This window comes from Gopherus evgoodei, chromosome 3 (genome assembly GCF_007399415.2).
Source record: "Gopherus evgoodei ecotype Sinaloan lineage chromosome 3, rGopEvg1_v1.p, whole genome shotgun sequence".
NCBI classification, from domain to species: Eukaryota; Metazoa; Chordata; order Testudines; family Testudinidae; genus Gopherus; species Gopherus evgoodei.
Window position 1 is genome coordinate 85,470,327 of NC_044324.1, and position 19,401 is coordinate 85,489,727.

General features: G+C 40.4%; 1 protein-coding gene across 4 annotated transcripts in view; it reads right to left on the reverse strand.

Annotated features, from left to right (window-relative positions):
- Positions 1-3,725: 3,725 nt before the first annotated feature.
- The window catches only part of USP45 (ubiquitin specific peptidase 45), a 93,577-nt gene continuing 77,901 nt past the window's right edge, over positions 3,726-19,401 (reverse strand). For all 4 annotated transcript variants that reach the window (XM_030555997.1, XM_030555999.1, XM_030555996.1 and 1 more), the window contains 5 exons: positions 16,884-17,556; positions 11,364-11,461; positions 10,259-10,345; positions 9,618-9,771; positions 3,726-8,346 (listed from right to left, as the gene is read on the reverse strand). In XM_030555997.1, coding sequence (XP_030411857.1) covers positions 8,216-8,346; positions 9,618-9,771; positions 10,259-10,345; positions 11,364-11,461; positions 16,884-17,556 — 1,143 coding nt within the window. In that variant the 3' untranslated portion in view covers positions 3,726-8,215. The remainder of the gene's footprint in view (positions 8,347-9,617; positions 9,772-10,258; positions 10,346-11,363; positions 11,462-16,883; positions 17,557-19,401) is intronic.

Sequence of the window (19,401 nt, forward strand, 5' to 3'; positions counted from 1 at the left end):
CTGTGGCAAGGGAGATTTAGGTTAGATATTGGGAAAGACTTTCCAATTATAAGGATAATTATCCTAATTATAATAGGCTTCCACGAGAGGTTTTTAAGAACAGGTTAGACAAGCACCTGTCAGGGATGGTCTAGGCTCACTTGGTCCTCTCTCAGCATAGCGGGCTGGACTTGATGACATCCTTTCCCGCCCTACATTTCTATAACTCTCTGTTCAATTTTACATGAAAATAAAGTTTAGTTCTTTCCATATATTTACATTTTTACAGCACTAATGAATTCTTGAACAATACATCCATTAGGATTAGAAAGCCACTGGATGAGTACTACTATATGTATCAAGATACATGGCAAGTGTTTTAGAACACTTCATAGAGGACTGTCATGGAAATTAATGATATTACTGACATGTAAAGTTTCTAATGTGCATATGAGTTTGCAGCATTAGGGCCATAGTTAGTACTTGATTAATAGTGTTTCATATTTTAATGTAATTAAATCAAAGGCAAGTATACGTTAAATATGGCTGTAAACTATTTTACTTGATCCTCTAAGCTCTGCCAGGGTACAGTGCTTACTATCATTAATAATGTTATTTATTTGAATGGGACTACTCAAACAGTAAGTATTATACCTGGTTATGTCTGCAGGAATGTGCACCATGTGAGCACTTTAGCTCCTGTGATAAAGGTTTTTCCTTTTATGAACTGTTCATAACAACATCTATGTTATTCTGTTTACAAGTTAATTGATAGAAAATGACTAGCAATGTAATAAATTAGCCAAATTTAAAAGCAGGTTTATCCAAAATTGAACAAATCAAATTAGTGCTACTGCATGTTCTTCTTCCCCAAAAAAGAAAGGCACCAACTTTTATACACTGGCTAATGTTCTGTACACACAGTGTTCAATCAGAGGATATATGAAACAACTAACTTTCTGAAAACAGATGAGATGGTGAATGTGTAACGAATGTTTTGACTTCACCACAAAAGGGAGAGGACATTGTTCTCTCTTTCTGTAATCAAAAATGACTATTGAAGCTTTGTGGAGAGTCAGGTATGCCACATATCTTAAAGTTAGACAATTCAGTAAGTTCTACAAAAGTTCAGATATTTTATTCATATATTTAAGTACACAGCATATACTGCAGATGCAAAAAACAAGATGGGTATGAAACAAGTGGTATCTTTATTCTGTTAAAAAAAAATTACATTTTGAAGGTACTTAAGATATTGCCAGGTGATCTAAAAACAGAGAGAAGAGAAAAAAGTGAATGTAAAAACGGATTTTTAACGTCCAGCCTGAAGTTAAGTCCTTATTTTCTTTAGGAATAAGATTTGGTACCATCAGTCTACAAACAAAACTGTAAAAGAAAGAAGCATTTTAACATTGCAATATTAATTTTAGATTTACCCTTTTGATCATAGAAATATTTGACAGATGCAAGAGTAAGAGTACTGGTAATTGAGCCAAAATGGGTGAAGAGAAGAGAAGGAATAACAATCAGTATTTAAATATATATTTGATTTATTTCCTGTTTATTGCAAATAATTAAAGAATTAGTATATCACAGGTTTTTGATTGCTTAGATCCATGATCCTGCAAGCACTTACAGGGATGAGTAATTTGAATGTAATTGGGCTGTTCCCATGCATAAGTGTTTGTAGGATTGGACCTTCCTTTGCAGAATAGTTAATGAGGGAATTAATGTCCCAATGCTGTAATGAGCTCTGCATAGGTATAGGGTCTGACTGCACATTACTCCTGAGGGCATTCTGCGCCAAAAAATAAAAAATTCTGCACACAATATTTTAAAAATTCTGAAAATTTTACTTGCCAAATAAATGTGGAGGCTCCAGCATGCCATTGGGGAGCACAGGCCACATAGGTGGGAGATCACTGTGCAGCTCCCCCCCCCCCCCGGGACACGGACTCAGCAGTGAGGCTGCACTCAACACTGACACACCGCAAGGAGTGGGCCTGTCCCAGAAACACCTCAGGGCCCCACGCCCCCATGCCAGGTGCACCAGATGTGGGCAGGCAGGCCCAGCAAGGCAGGATCCAAGTGTGGAGAGGATCCAGGTGTAGGTTGAGAAGGTTCTGTGTGGGGCAATCTGGGTGCAGGCAACTCAGTGAGGAATCTGAGTGCAGGGGGGATCTGAATGCACAGATGTGGGAGCAGCTCCCTGCACAGTAATCCCTTCTCCCACAGCTGAGGAGCTATGGGGGGGGGAGTTTGCAGAGTCAGGGGAGAAATCTGGGGGTGGGTCTGACACAGATGCTGTGCAGGGGGAAGAGGAAGTCCCATCCTCTCCAGCCCAGTCAGGACTAGCAGTCAAGCACAGCGCAGGGTAGGAGCCACCAGCCAGGTCTTCCCCAGTCCCATCCCATCCCACAGTGATTTACCTCTCTGACAGCTGCCCTGGGCACCCAAAATATACTGCTGGGGAAGGTCGCATTACCGCTCTTATGCCTTCCCTTTGCTTCCCCCATCACAAAGTCGTTTTTCTGCAGGGAAGTAAAGAAATCTGTGGGGGTACACAAATTCTGCGCATGCACAGTGGCAGAGAATTCTCCCCAGAGTAGCACATAGAGCTCATTGCAATTTCAGGTTACACAATTCAGAAACCAGAGTTTAATACAACTGTAAACAATGGGGTTATAAATATGCACTATGATTTCATGTAGGAATCTCCAAAAATATATATCAAAATAAATGCTTTTATAAGTGGGATGTGCAGTAATTTCTTAACAAAACGAACAAAAACAAACAAAAACAACCAACCAATATTACTGCAGAAAATTTTGTATTACAAACATAATGGAATAAAAATATGAAGTTGCAATAATGGAAGAAACATTCTTAATTAGAATATATTATTGTATTTCTGTTCTATTATCAATACTTATATTTCCATTGACAATTTATATACAAGTCATCCCAAGTGTAAAAATACAGTTATAATTAGGCTCATTTACTGCATGTACAAAGTAAATTCTGCTTAGTTTTTGGGGTTTTTTCCAACAAAATATTGTGCAAAGAAAATAATTGCTCTTACAGGGACACCATCAATTAAAAATTACACTACTTTCTGAACATGGTCCTACCTACTATTGTTAACAACTGCCACCTAAAATTACTATAACTGAAAAAAAGTAGAGGGTTTTTTTGTTTGTTTACTTTGTCCACTTAACAGCACTTTCAGCTTCCCATTGTTTGTCTGAGTCTTTTACACAGCAACAGGGGAAATAAATTCTTTTTTTAAATATGTGGAAATGTCATTGCAAAACCACAACATAGACAGGGAGATTCAGATGCAGTAACAAACTACTTAACCACATCTTAAAAACTGTTTAGATTGCAACTTGATGTTGTCCCTTTTGTATAGATTTATAAAACTATGTGCAAACTTAGATATGGCAAGAAGCTTGTCTAGAAATCAACTACCAGCTGGTGAAAAATGTATTTCACAGCTACTGCCATATCAACAAAAAGCTGTTTCATGAGACGAAACCATGTTTACCGCACAACTGTGTGGTAAATTGTTAAATATCCAAACACCTGTTTTCTAATCTTTACATTTGCTGTAGGTCTCCTCCATCTGCCCTCCCCATCCTCTACACATCATTCCAGCTGGGAGTTCCTTTTCAGAAATAAGTTTTTATAGTTTCAAGAGCTTAGTTTCTGTTGTTAAAATCTTATTTGAGCAGTTAATTTTTTTCTCTCTAGTAGACATAGGCACATTAACCTCTTCAGCATTTAAAATGTCAATCTGTAGTATTATTTGAATATAAAGTCCATAGGAGAAGAGAATGGTGACAAAGATATACAAGACATCTCAAACTTCTGATGACTTTATAAACCATGGTTATACTTGCCAACATTTGAAATCCACAAACAGGGACATTTGGGAAGAAAAAATAGGTTTACTTTATTGAAAAAAAAAACAGGATTAAAAATTCTGGAGGTAGCCAGTGGTAACCAATTTTTGCAAAATATAGGGACTCTACCTTCTAAACAGGGATAGTGACCATGCACACACTATCACACCTGCCAACAGTCCCATTTTGGGCAGAACTTTTTGTCTGTCCCACATACTGGGAATCCTCCACACCATCAAGTTCCTGCAGCTGGCCAGCAGAGGAGTTGCTCAGCGGCCATTACTTGCTTCTCATCTTCTCAGGCCTTTCTGCAACCCATACTGCATTCCACAGAAAAGCAGTATGAGTAGCAGGTATGTAAGTTGAGCACCCTACCAAAGGCTCCAGTAGATCAGGAAATTTGGATGGTAGTGAGAAGAGATAAAAGAGGGGTGACTGACAGACAAATTCTAGAGGCTGGGAGAACAGCAAGGATAACAAAAAGTAGGGTAAGAGGTAAGGAAGGGAAACATTGGTGTCAAAGTGAGAGGAGGAGACATCACAAGGAGGGATGGGAAAGGGTAAGATGGGACTGATAGAAGAGGACTGTTCCCCTACAAAGATTGCAGAGGAATCCAGCCTGACAACTCCAGGTGCAGTAGGAGGCTATACTACCTCTTGTATCTGCAAGAATATAACAGTAAGGCATAGTTATGATCTATCCTTGAAAGTTTGGTTACATAGAGGACCATAGGCCCTGAAGGGAGACTCCATTATTTTGGAAAAGTACATAGGTGCTGGAAGTAGGGGTGCAGCACCCCTTGGCTTGAAGTAGTAATAACAACCCAAATACATGGTTTCTTCCTTCCTTACCTCTACCCCTACTTTTAGTTATCCCTACTATAAAAATTGTTCTAGCATCACTGGAAAAGCATCTCTATTTTAGGATGCTTAGCCAAATGCTGAATCTTTGGGGGCTTTGAAAATGCATCAGTTGCAACCTCATGATACAGCACAAAGGGTGGCGGTAGGTAGGAAAGGGCAGGAGCAGTTTTATACTAGTCTAACATGCAACAGAATGCACACAGAATCCTGAGGCAGCTGGAGGAATCTAGTAGCTTCCAGATTGTCCAGTTTATCCAAAAAATGTCCTTAGAAAAATGTTTCAAATCTTAGCAAGTATGGGATACTATGTCACTAGAACCTTTGGAAGTCTGTGTCATCTTCTCTCTCAATTCCTGATGCAGAATGTGTGGAGCTATTACCAGATTTTTGTTTGTTTGGAGTAAGAAAGAGTAAGGTTTACTGTGGGAAAACTATTGCCTTAAGTAGTTAAAAGTTATTGAAGGAGACATAAGGCTTGAAGTCTGTGGTTTCAGGCATCGCTGTCTCATTTTACCAAAATAATTCTCCATATAAAGCTATAAATCCATTGCAGAGGATGTATTTTGAAGTTTCAAATTAATTTTTGCTCCATATTTGCTGTAGCTTCCGCCACACACTGTTAGGTTTTTTTGTGTTTTAGCTCATGTCGCTTTTACTGCCAATACCAGAACTCCAGCAGAGAGAGTAATAAGCATCTTGGATAGATGTACTTCTTATAATATTAGGATTGGATTCTGTTTTCACATCATTTCACTTTACTTTTTTGCATCTTTCTTGCTGACAAGCCTATAAAGCAGCATAAAAGTAAGGAAATGTGTGCCTGAGCCCTAATGGACAAGTTGTCCCTTTTCTTCCACAGCTGCAGCAGGATCCCTGGCAGCAGAACCCAGGCATTTCTATTGCCTTGGGGGCAGAATTTAGACAGGCCACACAGTGAGTGCAAACATTGGAGAGGAGCAGAGGCCAGCTCTGTGAGGACTCTATTACCTCATGCAAAGTGCTATCCTTGGGGCTGACTGGGGCCAAGAAAATCTCTGCTGTTGGATCCTTCAGTCTTGCATCCCACTGAGTAGTGCTAGGCTGAACATCTGGCCAGTTAGAGATTTATGTATGTAAATTCAGTGGTTCTAATACAGGACCATTGATGTTCTGTAGAGTGGATTCTGTCACCATGGTGAAACTTCTCTGTCAGCTTTCCAGTGACTTGTTTTGTTTGCTGGGAGTCCCATCCACATTAATATTATGAGTTTCAACTAACTATGTAGAAACAGAAGAAGAAGGAAAAAAAAAAGGAGAGAGAGAGAAAAGAATACCTCTCTGCACCCTGTGTGGCTTTATCTAGATTAGAAAAAGAGGTCAAGGTAACTAATCTGTTAGTTAACTCCAATCTCCCCATGACCTTTTCCCTAGTGTAGACTAAGGTCAAGACTTTTTACCTCACTTAGGTGGTTGCGGTTGAACCTTAGGCTCCCACAAGGGTTGACCAAGACCAGCTAAACGGAGGTCAGAGACATTAATTTGAATTTATTCTGGGGGACATTCAAAGTAACGTGTCTGGGTTAGCCAACATATATTAGCTAACCCTGCTGTAACTTCAACTTCTTCTAAACAAAGGCATGACCAACTAGCTGCAACTAGCCCTTAGTTCCCCATATCTGCTATACAGCCCACAGTCTCTAAGACATTTATGCCAGTTTACCTCCTGCCCTCCCACATTGGAGTTTTGCCAGGTGGATCTACATGGCAGTGTGTGCTGCCATGGAACACTGTGCTGCAACATGTGGAATATGGAGTGCCCCTGTGCAGCCTCTGCTCCTTACCTCTGAGCTAGGTAACTATGGTAGCTCCTGCTGCTTTTCACACCTTGAATCCCTCGGGTGAGAGGTGGGATTTGGCTATCTGTAAGCTGCAGGCTGCTTTAATTGCAGCACTGGAAGTTTAGAGTTCTGCAGTAGAGAATGCTGTGGTGAGGAGGACTGGCACTTAATTTTCATCATTAAACTAAATATTTCTACTGTTGAAACAGTAAACAGAAACAAACACAAAGCTTTTTATTTACCAAATAAATCGGCAGTTGTGACAGATGGATTGCAAGCTAAACAGAAATTAGTTATGAGTTAACTAACTTCAATAAATTATCAGATTACCTACAAATTCAAATAACCAGTTTAATTATAAGGCCGAAGACTGACAGAAATGATTGTATTACATTTGGGACAGAAATAATGGGGCTGCCAAGAAACTAAAGTGCTGACATTATGGCAGACACAATACCCTGTGCAACTAGAGTATTAGGGACAAATTCTGCCAGTGGATCTCCTCACCTTCACTGACGTCAACGGTTATTGCTTGTACCTATTTGAGGGCAGAATTTGTCATCACTGTCCGACTCTCACACACTGCAAAAATAATTTGTCATTTATTACTTCTGTGAGAAAAGTAATCAGCAACAGACGAACAAATTTGTTTTTAGAACCCATAATTAGTAATAGAATTACCCAGTTGTGCTTGAATAACTCCTCTCTCTCTCTCTCTATATATATATAAACACACACGAGCTCACTATATACTGTACATGTGTAATCACAACCAATGTATAGCAGTTTGAGTTTTACTAAAATACAGAACTATTTGAATAAATACGATGGCTATATATTAAATCAGTGGACTTACAAATGACAGACATACAGCAAGATTATTCCACAGGTACGAAGAGGGTAGAAAATTCATATAATAATGCCATTTAGAGATGGCTCAGAGCAAGTGTATCAAACCTAATTGGGTTTTTGAGAGAATCCAAACCCTAAATATTTTATTTGCCATCAGGAAGCATGAACCGGTAGATGATACATTTTTAAGTTTTCCCAGTAATACATCAGGAAATTACACTGCAGCATTAGCCAATATTGTCCAATGTCATCATTCCATTCTGGAAGCACTGCTTTCCAGATAAGAAGTCTGGAAATATACCATGATGCAAATTTGTCTGTAGAAATCTTAAGACAAAATATCTAACCCAGCAATTTGTATGATCTGAACTAAATCCCACAGAAGATGAGTAATTTTGCATTATTACTGTCCGCTGGGATTCCAGGCACTTAACATTACCAATGTCATTTTCATTCTTAACTGGTTTAAAAATCATGGGTGAGATCCTGGCTCCACTGAATTCAATGGCAAAACTCCCATTGACTTCAACAGGGCCAGGATTTCATCCTGTGTTTCACTTTCTCTCTCTCGCTGATACAGGGAGTTCAGGAATTTTAATGTTTGGCAAAATGTACATTTTTAAACTAGTGTTGGGGTGTTGATAATCAGCTTGATTGAAGTTCAGAATCAAACTATGGTACGTTTTCTATTAAAGGGCAGATTAAGGCACAATATTTACAGGTACTGCAACCACTGCAGTATTTAAGAAAGATAGACCAAATAACCATTATCATTTTTCAAATTAAACTGGTACACTCTTACAATATTCTTTCATAAAACAGCAGATAAGCTTGTGAATTTAGTACTCTTGATTCTGGAACCATCTGTACATGGACATCACTAACATACACCCACTGTCCTGCTGATGCTCCCACAGCTTCCTTTAAACCTGAAATGCAAATGCAAAGAGTTACTATTCACTGGTTTATACCTTTACTATCAAATGACACACTGGTGCTTCACAGAAGAGGTGGGAAAATACTTTTGAACATATCAGTTATTCATGATTTAGAAACATATGTAATAATTTGTTTATATCTTAAGTTTACACTGAATAAGTTTGTTTTGTTTTGTTTTTTAAAATTTGTAGCCAAACAAATGTGTATTGGAAAAATGTCATAATGGGAGGAGCAGGTGAAAGGATATAGAATATGACCATTGTTTTATGCCAATCATAAAAATTGTATTTACACTGGATAACTGTCATATCTTGTTTTTGCCATGTCTTTTCTCAAAAAGCAGCTTGTCCTCCTTTGAGGTTTTTTGAATTACATTGATAATGTATAGTACACAGGATCAATTCTGAGACAGAAAAAGGAATATTTCAGCAGTTATTTAACAGCAATTTAAAAACACTACAAGGATCCACTTGGCTCCCATGAACTTTCAAAGAGAACCAAGTGATTAGTGGAGATAAGTTTTCTTTTAAGAAGTCAATACATCTCTAGTTCTTTTCCTTGTAGAGGGATGGGCTTCTAATATAAAATGATTGCTAGCAAGGACTGGCAGTTTTTTTTCTAAAATGAAAAAAAGTTGCAGACTGACCTCCGCCATCAGCCCAATTCTCCTGCCCAATAATCACCCAGCCATTATTTGGCAGAGCTCCTGGCATCTTCTCCTTTATTTCATAGGATGCCACTTCAAACTTCTGTGCCAGCAGAGTCACCAGGAGAAATTTTCAATCCTCCATGAAATAGTATTTCTTACTTCTCACACTAACCAGAATATTTGGTATTTTTTGCATACTGACACTGTGCCTAGCGTAGTATAAGACTCAAAATGGAACAGCTTCTGTTTCAAATAACTTTCAATCTAAGAGACACAGAAGAGATAAGATCCCCAGAGAAGGAAATAACTTGTTTTAAAAACTGTTACTGACTCACTTCTTGCAGGCACTGGGAAAGAAGTGAGCCTTTAAGAAGGACTTCAGTGAAGACAGGAAGATGACTTGGTACTCCACAGGTAGAGTGTAGGTGGCATAGAAATTAGTGTTTATATATTGGGTTTACTAAAACAAAAATTAACAACTTGTGTGGCACTGCAAATTATGAGACGATTCAAGGCCGAAGTGTTTACTCAATATAAGCACAGCGACTGGATGAGTTATACCAGTGATCAATTTTGTTTCCTTACAAAGGGAGAAGGGTTTGTTGGACATACCTGGAACATTTTTATTGCTAGCAATATGCTCCAATAATTTCTTGGAAGGTGTTCTGACTTTCACATATGCTGCATAGTGACCGCCTCGCATTGAGCCACTGTGCTCCACTATTCCATAAAGAGTGTACAGAACTCTTGCTCCATCTGTAACATTCTTATTCACAAAATCACAGAAAATAAAGATCAATTGTATCATTTCAGAGTGGATTTTTTCAACAATATATACATTAACACATTTCAAATATTACAACAATAAAGGGAGTAAATAGTTGGTAAGTACTGTAGTTTGTTAAGTATGTTTTGCAATGCTGAAGTAACTTGAGAAAGAAGTGAAGACTGTTATTCAGAGTTCAATAACTAAATTCAGTTTTGTTTGAAGCACTGATCAATAGCTGTAATGCTACTGTGTTCATTTTAAAACATTAAGTGGGACAGATTCTCCTCAACTGATTTCAGTGGAGCTATGCCAATTTACACTAGTTGAAGAACTGATTCTAGATTACTGCTTGAACACATTCATTTGTAATTTCTTTGGGGTGAAAAATCAGAGTTTAACTTGTATTCATAGCTACAAAAGTTACACTAGAATAAATTAATGCTTTAAAATAAAGACTCTAAAATGGATTCTTAATATACCATACCTTGCAGGCAGCGGAACAAAATGGTGCTAAGTCTAAAATCAGTGGGAAATCCACATGTCTATTTACTTTCCGTAGACTCAAACCAGCCTTCAAGAGAAAATAAGAGTATGAAAGAAAAATTTGTACATAGCTGTCTTTTAAATCTAAGTGTATTGCTTCAGTATTAAAATAACCCGATAAGACAAAACAGAATACAAAGTCTGTAACGAATGTGGATAAAACACATTTTCTATAATTTTGTTTTTCATCTCTTCAACATTATATACAAAAAAACCCCCACCTATGGTACAGAAACATTATTTTGGTTTCCTGTGCAACCTTAATTCTGCTCCTTTGTGTGATCATTCTGTGCAATGGAGACAGGGTGCCATGGAAAAAGTAGAATGTGAATAAAAGATGTTTAAGAATAAATATCATCATACTGCATATACACAAGGGGACAGAATTAAGGTTACACAGGCAACCATAAATCTGGAATTTCCCAACTTTTAACTGTTAATTTGGTTGCGGGTCTAACATTTCCGAAATAAAATTTTAAGGGATTTGCAAGAGATTTTGATAAAATTTGGGTTTGTTCCGATTTGTACTGAAACCAAATTCCAAAATATCGATACTTCTCAAGAACTGAGAATCCTGAATTTTGGCCAGCTCTGCCTCCCCTTAACCCAGTTTCCATCTTTCACACATGGGGCTCCCCCAACATCTCCAACCTGGCTCTTCCTGTGGTCTATTGAGGGAAGTGAGGCATCTCCCAAAACTGTGTCCCCCATTCATTGAATGAACCAACAATATACCCGAAGTGGGGTCTGAATTAATAGATGCAGTATTAGCACATTAGTATTGTGCTCAAACCCACAGCCCTATGCTGCAGACTGCTGTCTCTTTTCAGTAGTCATCTAGCATGGCCAGAATAACATGGCAGTAGCCAGGAGGTTGCTACCACTATACTTTCTTAGAAAAGAGGGGGAAAAAAGCAGTCCTATGAAAAACCCTTAGCACACCCTCATATGAAAGACACTTCTGTATATCTCTACTAGGTACAGACAGTCTGTTACAAGTTCTTTCAATGAGTGAATTTTAAAAGAACAGATTTTTTTACTTTTACCTGGTGGAATCTTTTCAGATGGAGAACAAGAATGGCAGGAACCGCAGAAATCAGCAGTTGCTTCCGGGCATTAGTGTATAAGCCTTCGGTTTTCTTTTCTGTGCAGCACATAGTATAAGAATTATAAAACAATCCAATAATTTATAAATATCGAAGCAATTGAAAGGCACAGAGAGAATGTTCTAATGTTCTTTTTTTAATCAGTTCAACATGTTTCACTGTTTACAGCCAGCAAAAATACTTTCTGTATGTGATACTCACTTGGTGAATTTAGGAACATAAAAGATGGTTACTCACCTTTGTAACTGTTGTTCTTCGAGATGTGTTGCTCATATCCATTCCAGTTAGGTTTGCGCGCACGTTCGTTTGAAGATTTTTACCCTAGCAACACTTGGTGGGTTGGCTGGGTGCCCCCTGGAGTGGTGCCGCCATGGCGCCGGATATATACCCCTACCAACCCAACCGCCCCTCAGTTCCTTCTTGCCGGCTACTCCGACAGTGGGGAAGGAGGGCAGGTTTGGAATGGATATAAGCAACACATCTCGAAGAACAACACTTACAAAGGTGAGTAACCGTCTTTTCCTCTTCGAGTGCTTGCTCATATCCATTCCAGTTAGGTGATTCCCAAGCCTCACCTAGGCGGTGGGGTCGGAGTGAGATGTGGCAGAATGCAAAACTGCTGAGCCAAAGGCTGCATCATCTCTTGACTGCTGAACCACAGCATAATGTGAAGCAATGGTGTGGACCGAGGACCAGGTAACTGCGCGACATATCTCCTGGATAGGTACACGAGCCAGGAAGGCGGCAGATGAAGCCTGAGCCCTGGTAGAATGCACGATGATGTGGCTTGGGGAAATATGAGCCAAAATCATAACGTGTGGATGCACATCGTCACCCAAGAGGAGATCCTCTGAGAGGAAACAGGTAGGCCTTTCATTTGGTCTCCTACCGCGACCAAGAGCTGGGGTGTTTTACAAAACGGTTTTGTCCGCTCAATATAAAATGCGAGCGCTCTACGGATGTCCAGGGAGTGCAATTGTTGCTCCTGTCACGTTAAGTGTGGCTTCGAGAAGAAGACCGGGAGAAAGATGTCCTGGTTAACATGAAAGGCTGAAACCACCTTAGGGAGGAAAGCCAGGTGTGGTCGCAACTGCACCTTATCCTTGTGGAACACAGTGTACGGCGGATCCACTGTAAGAGCCCTAAGCTCAGAGACTCATCTGGCCAATGTAATGGCTACGAGGAAAACTGTCTTCCAAGACAAGGTATAGTAGCAAGCAGGTTGCTAACGGCTCGAATGGGGAGGACATAAGTCTGGTTAAAACCAGGCTGAGGTCCCAGGTCGGGGCTGCGCGGCGTACTTGAGGGTATAAGTGCTCCAAGCCCTTGAGGAACCTCGAAACCATAGGGTGTGAGGACACGGAATGACCACCTTTCCCTGGGTGGAAGGTAGAGATGGCTGCCAAGTGTACCCTCAGTGATGATACTGCGAGGCCCTGCTGTTTGAGAGACCAGCGGTAGTCCAAAATAGAGGAGATCGAGACCTCAGTGGGAGTAAGATTAAGCGTTTTGCACCAGCAGGAGAAATGCTTCCACTTGGCCAGGTACGTTGACCGGGTGGAAGGCTTCCTGCTACCCAGGAGAACTTGTCGTATTGATTCAGAGCAACGTAACTGACTGGTTTAGCCACACACCAGCCACGCTGTGAGGTGAAGAGCCTGCAGGTCCGGGTGGCGAAGCCTGCCGTGGTCCTGAGTTATGAGGTCTGGGTGGATTGGCAGGGTAATTGGGTTGGCTATCAACAGGTCGAGCAACGTGGTGTACCAGTGCTGCCTGGGCCACGCTGGAGTGATCATGATGATGCACGCTCTGTCCCTGCGGAGTTTCAGCAGGACCTTGTGAACCAGCGGGAACGGTGGGAAGGCATAAAGGAGCTGGCTCTTCCACAGCATCAGGAAAGCGTTCAAGATCGATCCTGGGGAGAGACCTTGGAAGGAGCAGAACATCTGGCTTTTCCTGTTCTTGCAGGAAGCGAACAGGTCTATGTGGGGAAATCTCCACTTATGGAAAACAGAATGCATAATGTCTGGGCGGATCGACCACTCGTGAGACAGGAAAGACCTGCTGAGTCGATCCGCCAGGGTGTTCCGAAAGCCTGGGAGAAAGGACGCGACCAGATCTATCAAGTGGGCTATGCAAAAGTCCCAGAGTTGGATGGTCTCCTGACAAAGGGGGGAGGACTGTGTCCCTCCCTGTTTATGTAGTACATGGCTGTTGTGTTGTCTGTAAACACTGAGACACAACGGCCTCGCAACTGTTGCTGGAACGCCTGGCACGTCAGGCGGACTGCTCTCAGTTCTTGGACATTTATGTGTAATACCAGCTCCTGAGAAAACCAAAGACCTTGCATACGAAGGTGACCGAGGTGAGCACCCCAGCCGAGAGATGACGCGTCCGTCATCAGGGACATTGAGGGTTGGGGCGGATGGAACGGCATCCATGCACACACCGGGGAGGGAGTTAGCCACCATTCTAGGGAGCCTAGGGTGCTCGGGGGAATGGTGACTATCGTGTCTATTGGGTCCCTGCCTGGGCAGTATACCAAGTTGAGCCAAACTTGGAGAGGATGGAGGTGGAGCCTTGCGTGTTTGGTTACAAACGTGCAGGCAGCCATGTGACCCAGGAAACTGAGACAAGTGCGAGCCGAGGTTGTCGGGAAATTCTGTAGACCTCGGATGATTGTTGCCATTGCCTGAAACCGCAGCTGTGGTAAGCAGGCTCTGGCTAGATTGGAGTCCAGGATAGCTCCAATGAAGTCTAACCTCTGCGTGGGAACCAGAGTGGATTTTTCTATATTGATCATCAGGCCTAGACATGTCAATAGGTCCTTGACGATGCCCACATGCTGAGTGACTTGTGTCTCGGAGGCCCCTCGGATGAGCCAATTGTCCAATTTAACTGGAATGGATATGAGCAAGCACTCGAAGAACACCAAGAAACAACAAGTGGAATTTTTGGTGGGAATGGCAGTGAAAGGAAGAACATTTTCTGTTTTGTATTCTTTTAACACATGACCCTACCCACTCTTGGCCACTATTATGATCTCTCATCACACAAGTTAGCAAAGAAACACCATTCACCTCTGTTCTATAGATCAGCAATCAATGGCTCAGACAGTTGCTCAGAAGAGACACTGACATGTGAGTGGTAAAAGCTGAGCATTTTAATACTGGTCTTGAATTTAGTTCTTGTATTCATAAATACTGGTGTTGACAAGACTAAGGTTCTGATTCTACAGAGGGATCAAAATGGTTGGACTCTTATGCGCCTATTCAGCAGGATGCTGGGAGGGACAAAGGTCCACATGTGCAAGTCTAAGTTTATAATCTGAGATACTGCTGCACAGAACTGCAGATAAAAAAGAATTGAATCCTTTTTGCATCAATATCCATTTCTGTAAAGCTTGTTTACCATTACAAGGTATTATTACTGAAGATGTAATTACTGTAATAGTACAGTAAAATACATCAAGTTGTATCTGTATTTCACTGTATTGCAGTAAAAGATTGCATTATAATGGAGTAAATTGCTGTATTGTTCAGAAGTTTCCTGCTATGTACAGTAAACACAGGAGCAAGAATATTTGTTTGAGAGGTCACATCATCTAGCCCCCTGCACTGAGGCAGGAGTAAACCAACACCATTCCTGACAGGGGTTGGTCTAACCCATTCTTAAAAACTTTCCAACAATAGGGATGCCACAATTTCTCTTGGAAACCTATTCCACTGCCTACAAACCTTATAGGTAAAAAGTTCTTTCTAGTATCTAACCTAAATCTCCCTTGCTGCCAACTGAGCCCATTAATTCTTGTCCTACCTACAGCTGACATGGAGAACAATTGACCACAGTTCTCTTTATAACAGCCGTTAACATATTTGAAGACTTATCAGGTTCCTTCCCAGTCTTCTTTGCTCAAGACTAAATATGCCCAGTTCTGGGGGGGGGGTTTTTAATACTTTTCCCGATAGGTCAGTTTTTCTAAACCTTTTATCACTTTTGTTGTTCTCTGAACTCTCTCCAATTTGTTTACATCTTGAAGCACAGTGCCCAGACCTTGACACAGTATTCTAGTTGAGACCTCTCCAGTGCCAACCAGAACACGTCTTTGTAACACGCTGTTGGTTTCCTGCCTCCCTGCTCTGCCTCTAATTTTTGGTGCTCATGTTCTCTCTTGCTCTCTCTGTTTGGCTTCCAATTTTTGATGTTTCTATGCTGTTTTTCAGCCTCCTGTTTTAGGCCTTTTTGCTCTTTTTCAGCTCTAACTTTGTGGTTGCTTCATTGCTCCTCAATTTAAACTTCCTTTGTCCTATTTCCTCACCCAAAAACCAAACAAACAGAAAATAAACTGTAACCTTCCCTTGACTGATCCCAATCTTCTCACTTGAAAATTACTATTTTACCAGTTCTGAAAGTGTAAATCACACTTAAAATAACAAGCTGTGCGAAGATCCTGTTTGATTACACCAATATAAAATTCTGAGGTGCAATCCAAAAACAGTGAGAGGTTGTGTAACTGCCTGCCCAGTAACCCACAGTGCCTTAAATGTCCTGCAGCTGTGGTTCACTGCCCCACGGGGTGCTGGAACCATTTGTATAGTGGGTGCTGTGAGCCACTGAACCAAACTGTAAACCCTGTATATGATGGAAACTACTTCAAGCAAGAGGTGCAGCAAGATCCCTAGCAACTATGCTGCCCGGACAAAAAAAGCCAGTATACAAGTCAGCACTGAGTGTCTGTGCACTCTGCAGCTCTGGTTCAGTGCTCTGACCCCAGCAGCCTACATACAGCACAACAGTTTCACCCTGAGCTCCAACACAGCGAGCAGATAGTAACCAAGGCTGGTGGAGACCAGGTAAAACTGTTGTGCTGTAGGCAGGCTGCTGGGGTCAGAGCACTGAACCAGAACTCCATAGCACACAGACACAGGGCAGACTTGTACACTGGCTGTTGATATCTGGGCAGCGAACCACAGCAGCAGACCATTTAAGGCACTCAGGGTTACCAGGCAGGCTGTGACATAACTTCTCTCTGGTCTGGGTTGCACTTCGAAATGTCACAGTCTTACACAGAACAGTCCTGTTAACATACCCAGAATATTAGCCTTTTCCTTAACCCCTAGATCCTTTTCAGTAGCACTACTGCTGAGCCAGTTATTCCCCATTTGGTCATTGCACATTTGTTTTTTTCCCTTCCTAAGTGAAGCATTTTACACTTTTTATTGAATTTTATCTTGTTGATTTCAGACTTAATTCTACAATTTTCAAGGTTGTTTTGAATTCTAATCCTGACCAAAGTGCAAGCAACCCGTCCCAAATTCGTATCATCCACAATTTTATAAGCATATTCTCCACTCAGTTATGCAAGTAATTACTGAAATTATTGCATAGTACCGGACCCAGGGCAGACGCCCTGAGTGTGTTAAAGAGAGTTGTTAAATGAATAACACATTAGCACATTACCTGCGGTGTGAGTTTTCTTTTGATACTTCTGTTTCCTTTCTGTACAATTCTCACATAAAAGCTTGTTGTTCCCCATTAACAGCTCCACAGATGTAAACTGGTAGAGGCAGGACTGAACAGAACATTCTTTAGAGCTAGTTATATAACTTTGAGAAAGAGTCTGAAAAGCATTTTGAGGGCTTTGGGACAAAGGGGACTTTTCCACTGAAAACATGGAATTGTTTGACAAACTTAATGATGGATCCCGACTGATGGGTTCTTCACTTTCATTTATAATACTGTTGAAACTGAGCTTGGACATGGCACTGGTGATCATCTCATTATTACTGTCACTTGGTTTGTTGTGTGGCAGTCTAATGTTTACCAAGTGGTTAAGCCCGTCAATGTGCAAACCAGATCTACCAGTAACTGCTCGCTTAACAGCACTTTCACCTTCTGAGGCTTCGCTGTCTGCATCAACGCTACTTTCTGAATGGCTGACTTCTTTTTCACTGCCTTCAGTCTGACTTCCATTTGCTGTGGATACAGTAGCAGTATTTATGGTCTCAGAATACAAAACTCCAGAACCACCTTCTACTTCAAGCTTTCTTTTTTCATGCATGATAACTGGACTTCTCTCCTCCTCCCCAGAGGAGGATTTCCTGGCAAGACTTCTTTCATGATTTAACTGATTCTGGAAATTGCCACATTATTATTTCAAAGGGGCATGGGAGAGAAACAGAAAAAATATACTAGTGAATCTAAAGACAGTCAGATATCATTAAGTAGCAGTAAATATAAAACTTATGACACTTTCAAAACAAAATACAACCCAATATTTTAATTTATCTAGCTATACAATTATTAATTTATTTGTTTGTATTGTGTTAGCACCTAGGAGCCCCATTCATGGATCAGGACCCCCACTGTGCTAGGCACTGTACAAACACAAAACAACAGTCCCCTGCCTCGAAGAACTTATAATATATAGACTTGATCTCCTAAATTCTTTAGATCATCTGGTGCTTAAATGTAGATCCGTACACTGCGCAGAGATTTTACACAAATTAGTGAGATCAATGCTTCTTGAGACAAATCATATCAAATTTGTGACACTGTAGCTTCCACTGTGGATAGTAAAGATTCTACATTCTGCTTGTAAACTCAGACTGTTAGTTTAGTTGGACTGATTATACATTTTGCTGCTAACAAAGAAATAGCACTCCCAGATCTATAACAAAATTTCTAATCATTGCAATTTTCATGGGATCTAGGCTGCCTTGTTCATACAAGAATTCTGATTTAAGATTTTGAAATATATTGATTTTTTTATAACTGAGAAATACTATTATATTAAAAAATCCTTAATAAAAATGAACAAGAAGAAGGTATCAAAAAAGGTCTTTTCAACAAACTTTTTATTACTTCAGAATCAGTAAAAGGATTCACAAACTTTCTCCAGCCAGCACTACTGCGCGTGCTTCTTCCCTTACTATTGCAACCACACAGACAACTGTTTCCAGCCAAACAACAGAAGTGTGGACTATGCCCTCTGTCAGGCGCTTCATATTAATGTAGAGTGAATGGCAATGCCAAAGTTCTTCTATTATTTTTAATACTCTCTTGCCCTGGAACACCCAGTATAATAATAATAAATCATTGTGGTAGCTTAATTTGAATTATTGTCATTACTCTCACAGTCTTTTGTGGCTGCCAAGGAACGCATGATAGTGGTCACAGGAAGAAATCATGGCTGATTTTGGTTGAGAAGTTCCAGTGCTGGGTGTTGCTTGTGCAGGCCTGGGAACTGCTGGAAGTAAGCTGAACTATGTTTTCTAGATGGTGATTTAGGCAATTACAGGGATGGGTGCTGTGGATGGGAGTTCAAGGAGTGGCACTGCAATTCTTCCATTCCCACCTGCACCAGGCTCAGCATGTTTTGAGTACCGAAGGTTGAAAATTTTGCCATCCATTAGATTCACCTTTTCTGTACTGACTACTCTACTACTGCAGCACCATAAATGAATGTAAAGGATGGTCTATGTATCTTTATTACATATTTTTATACCAATTCTACTTTTATATTGATCTTGTATGTACAGTTATATTATCTGTAGTTGCATTATTTGAAATTTAAGAAGAGGAAACCTTGCAATCACAGAAAAATACCATCATAGATAATCTAATCAAAACTGGCATATAGTTTTTAAGAAATGTCTATTTACATTCTCATCTCTTTTTTTTCCATTCTGTCTACCTTCTTGTAGGTAAGTTTCAATGACAAATTCTAGTCCATCTATTTTTATCTTTATACTTAATTTCATTTTCCTTTATATATTCAGGGTGTGTCCAAAGTCCAGCTAAGTCAATGGAAATCCTTTCATAACTTCAATGGGTTATTGATCAGACTCTAATTTTCCCATTACTATGGCTGTCTGTGCTTTTATCTTTCTATCTTTTTGCCTTGTTTTCACTATACCTAGGGCCCTACCACATTCACGGTCCATTTTGGTCAATTTCACAGTCATAGGATTTTTTT